Source organism: Lolium rigidum, chromosome 4, assembly GCF_022539505.1.
Source record: "Lolium rigidum isolate FL_2022 chromosome 4, APGP_CSIRO_Lrig_0.1, whole genome shotgun sequence".
Taxonomy (NCBI): domain Eukaryota; kingdom Viridiplantae; phylum Streptophyta; class Magnoliopsida; order Poales; family Poaceae; genus Lolium; species Lolium rigidum.
Genome location: NC_061511.1, coordinates 184494618 through 184505500, shown reverse-complemented (window position 1 = coordinate 184505500; position 10883 = coordinate 184494618). Strand labels below are relative to the sequence as shown.

Here is a 10883-nt window from a genome sequence, read left to right as displayed (position 1 = left end):
AAATTGGGGGCACGTATGCATGCCCCTCGACGGCGACTCCTTCAACGAAAATACAGTTCCCAGTCCACTCGTTTGGTCCATTCCGGCGTCTCGCACACCGCCTAGCCGCCACTTCCCTGCCTCTCTGTGCTGGATCGCGACAGACAAACCAGCGTTATAAACATCTTCTTGCCTCCCCGCTGCCGATGCCACACTCTACCGATCGAGCCCAACATGGCACGTTCCTCCCATCTCGTCGCTTCCACGGCCATCGCTCTGCTCCTCCTCCTCGTGTCGTCGTACTCCTGCCGCGCGGCGAACAGCAGCGGCAAGAACCCGACCGCCGTGGTGCTGCCGGTGCGCAAGGACAGCGCGACGCTGCAGTACGTGACCGGCTTCCGGCAGCGCACGCCGCAGACGCCCGTGACTGCCGTGCTCGACCTCGGCGGCGCCACGCTCTGGGTGGACTGCGACCCCGGGTCGTACGCGTCCTCCTCCTACGCCCGCGTGCCGTGCGCGTCCAAGCCGTGCCGCCTGGCCCGCACGGCCGCCTGCGCCACCAGCTGCGTCGGCGCGCCGTCCCCCGGGTGCCTCAACGACACCTGCGGCGGGTTCCCCGAGAACACCGTCACGCGCGTCGCCACCGGCGGCAACCTCATCACCGACGTGCTGTCCGTGCCCACCACCTTCCGCCCGACGCCGGGGCCGCTCGCCGCCGCGCCGGCGTTCCTGTTCGCCTGCGGCGCCAAGTTCCTCACCGAGGGCCTCGCGTCGGGCGCCGCCGGCATGGCGTCGCTCAGCCGCGCGCGGTTCGCGCTCCCCACGCAGCTCGCCGCCACCTTCCGCTTCTCGCCCAAGTTCGCGCTCTGCCTCCCCTCGACCACCTCGGCCGGGGTCGTCGTCTTCGGGGACGCGCCCTACGCGTTCCAGCCCGGGGTGGACCTCTCCGCCGGCTCGCTCCTCTACACGCCGCTCCTCGTCAACAACGTGAGCACCGCGGGGGTCTCCGGCAAGGGTGACAAGTCGACCGAGTACTTCATCGGCGTGACGGCCATCAAGGTGAACGGCCGTGTCGTTCCGCTGAACGCCACGCTGCTGGGAATCGACAAGCAGGGCGTGGGCGGCACCAAGCTGAGCACGGTCGCGCCATACACCGTGCTGGAGAGCTCCATCCACAGGGCCGTCACCGACGCGTTCGCGGCGGAGACGGCCATGATCCCTCGCGTGGCCGCCGTGGCGCCGTTCAGGCTCTGCTACGACGGGAGCAAGGTGGGGAGCACCCGCGTCGGTCCGGCCGTGCCGACCGTGGAGCTGGTGCTGCAGAACGAGGCCACGTCGTGGGTGGTGTTCGGGGCCAACTCGATGGTGGCCGCCAACAAGGGCGGCGCGCTCTGCCTCGGCGTGGTTGACGGCGGCCCGGCCCCGCGGACGTCGGTGGTGGTCGGCGGCCACATGATGGAGGACAACCTGCTGGAGTTCGACCTGCAACGATCACGCCTCGGGTTCAGCTCGTCCCTGCTGTTCCGGCAGACGACCTGCAACAACTTCCGCCTCGGCTAGGAATGGCTGCAGCCTGTACCTGTAAGTACGTCCGAGTGGCACAAGATGAAGATGTGTGATTTGCTGTAGTCCAGAATTCAACCGAAGTTTGTTTGCGTATTTCCCCCCTTGGGTTTTGACTGTTTGAATAATCAATAAATTTACGTGGAAGCTAAATGCTAGTCCACAGTCAACTCAAACAGAAGATTTGCTCTGGAATTAGACCTTCAGGTCAATACAATTGGCTTGGACTCAAGTTGGGCGAGGTTGCACTATGCCGGCCTAGTCAGTTTTAAAGCTCTTCGTCCTTCTTTCTTCAGTTTTTTTTTAGCAAAATTCTTCTGGTACACGCGTCCTGGTGCTTACGAGGGCGTGCCACCTGACCTATACCTGGTCAGGAAGGTGATGGATTGCTTCGACTGATTTCCTGCATGGCAAACACGTAAACATTAAATACGAGCCCCGATCGGCTCTTAAATTGTTCTGTGGATCGGCTCAAAGAGCCGATTGCCCCATGGTTCATGTTAGATTTATAAGGACATGGGGATCATGCTTTATCAATATCAAGCTAAGCTAATCTACGATAGTCTAGGGTTTTCACCGTATAATCGGAACATCCTATGCGTAATTGAGCCTAGCAGTATACGTAAGATGATGGAAAACCAACCCTAAAGAGGCCTAAAAACCAACGTGAAGTTGATCCCCGAACAATCCCTCTAGAGCTTAGTAAACCACACCTTACGCACTACCGGATCCTTCAAACCGTTTATAAGGCCTAACCATACGGATATCAAACCAATCCTTGAAGAACAAGGAGCAACTATAACGGATTAGATCGACGAGATCATGAACAAGCAAGATGATGCCCTTACACCTAAAATAGGTGTAAGGGCAGCTAGATATCGAGGGGTAGCTTAGCTAAACAGATACATCGTGAAAGCATTGTCATCAACCCCAAAACACCTAAGATAAGGGTGTTGCTCGCCATCAAAAAGGCTTCAGCACGAGCAACACCAACAACAAATAAACCGATACTGCCTAGATCGCAAGATGCGATCTAGGCAACATGTTGCTTACCCGGGAGAAACCCTCGAAACAAGGGGTGGCGATGCGCCTAGATTGATTTGTTGTGAACGTGATCGTCCTCCTTTCTCAATAACCCTAGATACATATTTATAGTCCGTAGACTCCTAATCTTGGGAATAAACCCAACCGTGTACGAGCTAAACTCTATCTCTTAATTCTAACCGACACGTATCCTATTATAATTTACAGATACACGGGCAATCTTGCCCAAACTTCTTGTACAAGGCCGGTTCGGGAATATTTTCCATGCAAATCCTCTAAGCCCATTTAATCACGGCCCATCTCCAGACTTGGTCAAATTCTGGTGATAACAAAAATACATGCATAAAATTTAGAGAATACTACTTTTAGGTTATGTTTCTCACATGATGTAAATACCGAATTTAGAATACATCCCATGTGTTAGTAACACTAGTTTGTAGGTTTTCCTCAACAAAAAAAAAGAGACAAGTTTGTAGATCCTGTTTCTCACAGGATGTAAAATTTGCATATAAATACATGCAATGTGTTAGACTTAGAGAATACTAGTTTTGTGGGTTGTATTTATCTTATCATAGGATGTAAAAATTGCTCCTAAAATACATGCTACTCTCTTAAAGAATACTAGTTGCATTTTTCCACAAGTATGTATTTATTGCACCTAAAGCACATGCCTTTTTGTTATCAATACTATCCCTAGGATGTATTTTTCTCCTATATGCAAAGTGCAACATCTCCCACTGTTATACGTTTGAATCTGAGTGCATGTATCTTCTGGACACTAGCTAACTGATTCTGCACTCCATTATCATTATTATTTTTGAAGCTTCCAATTCCATCCTCTATGAAGCTCTACCGCATTTTCCTGCCCTTCTCTGTTGTTTATTTTGACTGGTGAGAAATTCTGTGGGATGTGATGCGTTGCAGGGTCACCTTCTCGAGGATCGTCGAGAGGAAATCGACGGGGGACTTCTCTGGCGTGCCATACAACATGACGTTGCTCAGCTGCCTCTTATTGGCATGGTAACTATCCCGCTGCCAATACTTGATCTTCACAGTCTTGCACTCTTTATTTCATCCTTGGTTTTCTTTATTCTTCAAGCTATCTTTTGTGTGAGCTACTGATGCAAGGATGGCACTGGTTGTAAGTACCAGTGATACTGCAGATTGCAAGATTCTTTAGTGAGAAAGTCTGATGGTGATATGACTAGACAGTAATTAGCACTGTATATGTTGTAGATTTTGTCCTCAACCATCGGCAGCTTAGCATGGTAGTTGCCTGATGTAGACCACACATGCAGATGGGTTTGAGAATGTGGATTGAACCCGTAAGCTGGGAACTAGTTTGGATGGGTTTGGGTGGAAAATTGTTGTAGTTTGGTTTGGTCTGGATCCTAGTATGCAGCTTTTAGTTTGGTTTGGATCGGTTGCTACACACGTGTTTGTACAATTTGGATTGGATTCGTTCTGGTTTTGAAAGCATTCCCAGCCATAACAGCAAGGGATCATGTGATTTTTGCTTCAACACTAAGTGAACATGTGCATATGGATGTAGTATTGTTATGTCCTTATTGTATCATAGGATGTATATTTCTTGAAGTTTTGGTCAGATTAAACAATAGGTTTCTTTCCTGATTTTTTTATCCACCATGATGTATTTTCATGATCATATTGTGTATATGGGATGTATTATTATACCACAGTACTTTTGCATCCCTTGAAGTTTTGCTTCACATTAGACAGTATGGTTCTTTCCTGAACTTCTTTTTATTCAACATGATGTATTTTCTCATTAAAAATTGCATATGGGATGTATTATTCTAGTCATAGGATGTACTATTTTTAACCCACAGATATAATAACGCTGATATATTTACATCTAGGTGGCAGCAGGGAGAGGCCTGGGTGAAGTGAAGGGTGCTTCCTGTCAATTACTTAGGGCCAAATTATCTACGGGTTGAAAGCAGTCGATGTATTTTGTTGCATTAAAAGGACGATGGTGCAGTTGTATATACGTGGGGTAGACACAACAGTTTCTTTCTATTTTTGGGAGGGGCACCACGGAAGACTACATAGTGCCTGGGCACTGTGTAGCAACGTCCTAAATAAAAAGCATTATCCCAGATTTAAAAGATTAAGATAAATTCCAAATGGTATATTGGCTGACAAAGCAGCTTACAGCCAACAAACAACCGAAAAAAGAAGCTAAGTCCAGATTGGAGTCAGATTCCTCTTTCACCCTCCAGGATTTCGGTTCTTCTTTCTATATCTTTGGAAACAACTAACTTTTGGACCCGACTAATTTTTGACCGACCTAGAATTAAATCAGATGACACCATCCAATTTTATGTGCAACGGAGATTTTTTTTGCTGCAATTGCAACCCAACTTGCAATTCTGAGTTGCACAAATCACGATACTAATCCAACAGTTTCAGCGTCGACTGAGCTCTAACTTAATTTACGGTTAACCTAGAACTAGCAAAACCTAACCAATTTTTCTTTTTTTTAGAAACACAGTACAAACGCAGACGCTCATATACACACGCATACACTCACCCCTACGAACGCACACTCTACCCCTATTAGCACCTCCGGAAGACTGAGCCGTCAGATTAGATCTTGAAATTGTCGAAGTTACCACAGATGCCTCGCTGTTGACGGGAACATCGACTTCCATTGAATGAATATTCCGCCTTTACGAGACACATATGTCAAACCTAGAATTTGAACTCTGGGGCTGGGGTACAACCACCCTCCTAACCACCTAACCTTAGATTGGTTCTCAAAACCTAACCAATTCTTGGAACCCTAACAAACCTTAAGCACATGTGCATTCCATAAGAGCATGGAGCATGGACTCGAGTCAGCAGCTCTATTCCCAAAAAAACAAAAATTCCCATGCCTTGTGTGGACACATGCAAGCCCGGGGAAGTTTCCGAACAACATCGATGCGTAAGTACTTCACTAGTTTAATCGATCTTACAATGCTAACAAAAACCGTAACATACTTTATGTGCATTCCATAAGAACATGACCTTCAAGCGTGGACTCCATGCCTTGTGTAGACGCATTGAAGCCAGCCCACGGAAAAAGTTTCCGCAGCTGCAGTAGCACTTTCCGATCAGCATCCATCCCAGGCATTATTGGATGACTTGACTCAATTCTTTGTTCCAGCAAAGCTAGATTTGACCATGTACAACACCATGAAGACTTCGACAGAGACCTATTGGCCATTAAAACTGGAGGTCTTGTTGTTCTATATATATCGCCCAACGCAGCTGCCATACTGAAAGCAAAACAGACCCAAACTGCCAAACACAATGATCGTCTTTAGATGCCTCTACTTCCAAATAACCATAGCCTTACTCTTGATAACACAAACCACCTCCACTGAGGCGGACAGCTGCATCACGAGTGAGAGGTCCGCCCTTCTCCACTTCAAAGCAGGCCTCTCGGACCCTGCAAACTTCCTTTCGTCATGGGAGGGCCACGACTGCTGCCGGTGGAAGGGCGTCGGCTGCAAGCAACGAACCGGCCATGTTGTGAAGCTCGACCTCCAGGGGCCTCCCGGGTTTGTCAAAACCATGCTAGGAGGCAACATAAGCTCCTCGTTGCTCGGTCCGCAACATCCGCGGTATCTAGACCTCGCCCGCAACCGGTTTAGCGGCCTACAGTACCGGACTTCCTGTCTTCTCTCCACAGACTTGAGATATCTAAGCTTGTTGGGCTCGGACTTCGCGGGAAGGATACCGTCCCAGACTGGGTAATCTCACCAACTTACGTTACTTGAGTCTTGGCTATAATCATGGCGCATACTTCACGGATATCGCCTGGTTGCCGAGGTTATCTTCCCTTGAACACCTAGATATGAGCGATATAAATCTCGGCAACCTTACAAACTTGTTTCCGGAGCTGAATAGTCTTGTTTCCCTTAAAGTTCTTCTTATTTCCGGGTGTGGACTTAGAAACAGCCCCGATTATCATGTGCATTCAAATCTGTCATCTCTTGAAATTCTGGACATTTCGTCCAACGAGTTCTCGCAAGCCTATCAAACCCAACTCGGTTTTGGGATTTGACCAGCCTTAAGCAACTTGATATCTCTTATAATCGGCTCAATGGCATGTTCCCTAACGAGATTGGGAATATGACCTCCATGAGAAGCCTTGATTTATCGTAAAACAATCTAGTGGGCATGATACCATCAAACTTGAAGAACCTATGTAGCTTGGAAAAATTGAAAGCATCCGGGAACAACATCGGCGGGAGCATAGCAGAAATCTTCCAGCCTTTTACCTAGTTGTTCTTGGAATAAATTATCACGGCTGTCTTTTTCTAACAGTAGTTTGACAGAAGCATACCAACAAAGCTAGGACCATTAAGAAATCTGGTCGTGCTTGATCTCGTGAGAACCATCTCACAGGTCATTTGCCCCCGTGGATCGGAGGTCTCACGAAGCTAAAGGAATTGAACCCGGAACAAAACAATCTGGATGGCGTCATTCATGAAGGTCATTTATCAGGATTAGCAAGCTTGGAGACGATGTGGTTGTCCGATAATTCTATTGCCATCGCACCGAATTCAACTTGGGTTCCTCCTTCCAGCTTTAACGTATATTGTACTCGTATCATGCTTTTTAGGGCCCGAGTTTCCGTTGTGGCTTAGATGGCCAATGCATCTATATCGTCTTGATATTTCAAACACAAGCATATCTGACATAGTGCCAGATTCGTTTTGGATAACAGCTTCCTCGGTGGACTCGCTAATGATGGGACATAACCAACTCAGTGGCTATCTACCATCCACAATGGAGTTTATGACATCATTTAATATGGATCTTAGTTCTAACAATTTTAGTGGTCCAATACCTAAGCTACCTGTTAATCTAACCGACTTGGATCTTAGTGGAAACAAATTTTCTAGCCTGCCATTTGACTTCGGAGCGCCAAGACTTGCAACACTACATCCGCCCGACAACTCAATCTCCGGCACCATTCCTTCAAGCTTGTGCAACCGGAATCATTGATGATTTTAGATCTATCAAGAAATAAGCTCACTGGGTCAATTCCTGATTGCCTAGTCAATCAATCCACAACAAAGATGACAAGTCTGAGTATTACTCATCTCAGCTTGACCAACAACAAGTTGTCAGGCGATTTCCCTTCATTTCTTAAAAGCTGCAAGCAACTCATATTTCTTGACCTTGCATATAATCAATTCTCTGGGACTCTGCCATCATGGATTGGAGAGAAGCTATCATCTTTGGTATTCTTGCGGTTAAGATCTAATATGTTCTATGGTCACATTCCGGTGGAGCTTACTATGCTAACTAATCTTCAGCTTTTTGGACCTTTCCTACAACAATATATCGTGACACATACCGAAATCTATTGTTAACTACACAGGGATGATTCGAATGAGAGATCCAGGTAGTGCACTCACCTTTGTGTTGGCTTATATGCATTATGACCCTGCTCATTATGGTGAGAATTTTACAGTAGTCACAAAGGGCCAAGAGCGTTTGTATACAGGAGAAATTGTGTACATGGTAAATCTTGATTTATCCTGTAATAGTATTACCGGAGATATTCCCGAAGAGATCGGTACTCTTGTGGCTCTAAAGAGTCCGAACTTATCATGGAATGCCTTCAGCTCAAAAATTCCGGACAAGATTGGCTCGTTAGTGCAAGTGGAGTCTCTTGACCTATCACATAATGAGTTGTCTCGGCAGAATTCCTACAAGCTTATCAGCTCTCACATCACCGAGTCACTTGAACCTGTCCTACAACAATCTGACAAAGTGGATACCATCTGGAAATCAACTACAAGCACTTGATGACCAGGAATCTATTTATGTTGGCAATCCGGGTCTATGTGGTCCCATGATCTCTAAGAAATGTCTTGGGACCAAGTTGATTCCAGCTACTTTAGAGCATCATGAAGATGTCAACGATACGGTTTCATTTCTCATTGCCATGGGTTCTGGATGTGTAATGGGCCTCTGGGTGGTGTTCTGCACCTTCCTGTTCAAGAGAAAATGGAGAATTTGCTGGTTCTCGTTCTGTGACAGCTTGTATGACCGAGTTTATGTGCAAGTGGCTGTTGGCTGAGCTTCCCGGACAAGACACAACACGGTGGGTAGGAGTTGATATCAACACCACTGTTTGTTTGACAACACTGCTTCTTGGTGTGCTACAATTCATACCGTGGGGATTTACTAGGTATGGATCTTCTTTACGTGTTGTACTAGTATTAGCAGGAGGCATGTGGGATGTGCCTAAGGCGTATGCATGCACACAATCCACCGAGGTTGTTATTATCTTGGACACATGTAAGTTTATGCATAATGAATAATGATGGGCTCTGCACCGAGTGGCCGAGTCCTTTTGTGTGCCTTGCGTCCTCATGGAGTGGTGGAATTCAGAAGCAAGATGAACTAGACCTAACAATGGGTTCTTCTGTGATGAGTGGGGCCAACTAGTTGGCGAGTCTTCTATTTCGGCTTCTGTGAACCATCATATTTTGATCCTATGGCTATATCGACTAGTGAAGCTGCATCACACATTCACTTGAATTTTCCATCAGTCGTTGCTTCGGAAAAGGAGCACCTATTAGAGCCAAAACATCCTTACTATTCAGCAGTAAGTGCTTCTTATATACTTTTTTTTAAACGGGGCAAAAGCTTTGCCTTTCATTGATATAGGAGAAAAGAGTTGGCCCGTTTATGAGAAAAACTGGCGGAAAAACGTTACAACACGACAGCCTCGAGCCTGCGCTCCACGGGTCGACGACCAACCAGGTCGACACCACACCTCAACGCAACAGGCGGAGGCGAAAGACCGGAGCCACCGCTCCAAACTACCACGCCGGCCCCAAGGCCGCGCCCCGACTGGCCGAAGACGATCCCGCCTCCGCCGAACCACCAAAACACTCCACAAGTCCCTCCGTGGACGTCCAAAGCGAGGCCCCAAGAGGCAAAGCGACACAAGAGGGACTTGTGGAATAGAAATTTCAATAGTAATGTTCATGGGTCTGGCCGCTTTAATAATAACAACAGCAACCGATATCAGCGTCGGTTCAATGTTACTGAGAACCTTGCTGTGGACGCCTCTGGTCAGGGGTCGGATCCATCCCTGATTGCTGCTTCAGTCTCGGACGGGTCTATTGCTGCGACTAGTTCACAGCCTTTGGATGCTTCTTCAGTGGAAAATTCTGGTTTGGCTCTGTCTAATCGTGCTCAGAAAAAGATTGATAAAATGCAGTGTCTTAAATGTAATGATTTTGGTCATTTTGCTGATGCTTGTACTGCTGTTCTTTGCATATACTGTGAAAAGATCAGTCATGAGTCCAAAAACTGCCCTCTGTTGTCTATGCCTAAACCAGTGGCTATTTCTTATGGTGTTGCACGCAATGAACTGTTGTTTCATGAGGTTCCAGCTTCAAATGATGTTACTTTCAAGCATGACAGTGGCAAAGTCGGTAAGATTTCAGTCAATGGAGGTATCTTGACAGCCTCTGAGATTATTAAAGAGCTGCACTGGATTATATCTGATACTCACCAATGGGATCTCACGCCTACTGATGATGGTTCTTTTAAAGCTATTTTCCCTTCTAAATCTGACCTTGCTAGAATGACTAAAATTATAAATGTGCCGGTTCCGGATACCAGCATTAGCTTGACAGATTTTGTGTGACTCCTGTGTGGGTAAGGGTGCATGGTGTAGTTATAAAGAAAGGTGTGACTATCTTTCTCTGTTTGGTGTTGGTTCTCTAATCGGAAAGACCAAAGAGGTTGACATGGTGTTCACTAGGGCTCACACCACGGTTAGAATGCTTGTGGAGGTAACCAGGGTGGAGTACATCCCGACTACTACTGTTGATCATATGTATGACGGGCAGGGATATGGGCTGCTTTTTAAGCTTGAGAATCAGCCGACAAAGGAGAAGGAAGATGTTGTGATGAATGAGTCTAGCTCTGGTGATGATGCAAATAAAGATAAGGGGCAGTCTAAGGAAATGCCAACTGGCACTGATTCTTTCGGTACTGAGGTTAATCCCATGCCAAAGCAAAAGCAAGATCCTCCAAGGCACTCCTCTCCTCAAAATAAGCAAGTTCAAGGCTGCCATTTGGTTGACCATTCTACACCTAAACCTAAGCAGTACCCTTCTATGAAAACACCTGAGAATAAGCATTTTTTGGGCTGCTCTTTGCCCGCGATCAAGGTGGGCCAGATTGACTGTCCTAGAGTGGAAAATATTAATGCGTATTCGTGGTCTGATAGCAAAATCTCTGGCTTGATT

The 10883-nt window shown here is 46.9% G+C and overlaps 1 protein-coding gene and 1 pseudogene across 3 annotated transcripts; both read left to right on the top strand.

The window, feature by feature from the left end:
• Positions 1-207: 207 nt before the first annotated feature.
• LOC124646605 (probable aspartic proteinase GIP2) lies at positions 208-4725 on the top strand. 3 transcript variants are annotated; one of them, XR_006986389.1, is made up of 3 exons: positions 208-1560; positions 3511-3606; positions 4467-4725. XR_006986389.1 is itself a non-coding variant. In XM_047186704.1 (2 exons), exon 1 carries the CDS (start codon positions 214-216, stop codon positions 1537-1539), a length of 1326 nt encoding a protein of 441 aa, XP_047042660.1. In that variant the 5' UTR covers positions 208-213; the 3' UTR covers positions 1540-1560; positions 3511-3797. The 3 variants fall into 3 exon arrangements, 1 of the variants encoding a protein (XP_047042660.1); XR_006986390.1 differs by lacking the exon at positions 4467-4725 and adding an exon at positions 3823-4459; XM_047186704.1 differs by lacking the exon at positions 4467-4725 and having other exon boundaries at positions 3511-3797.
• A 1179-nt stretch (positions 4726-5904) lies between these two features.
• LOC124647892 lies at positions 5905-10276 on the top strand (annotated as a pseudogene).
• The last annotated feature ends 607 nt before the right edge of the window (positions 10277-10883 follow it).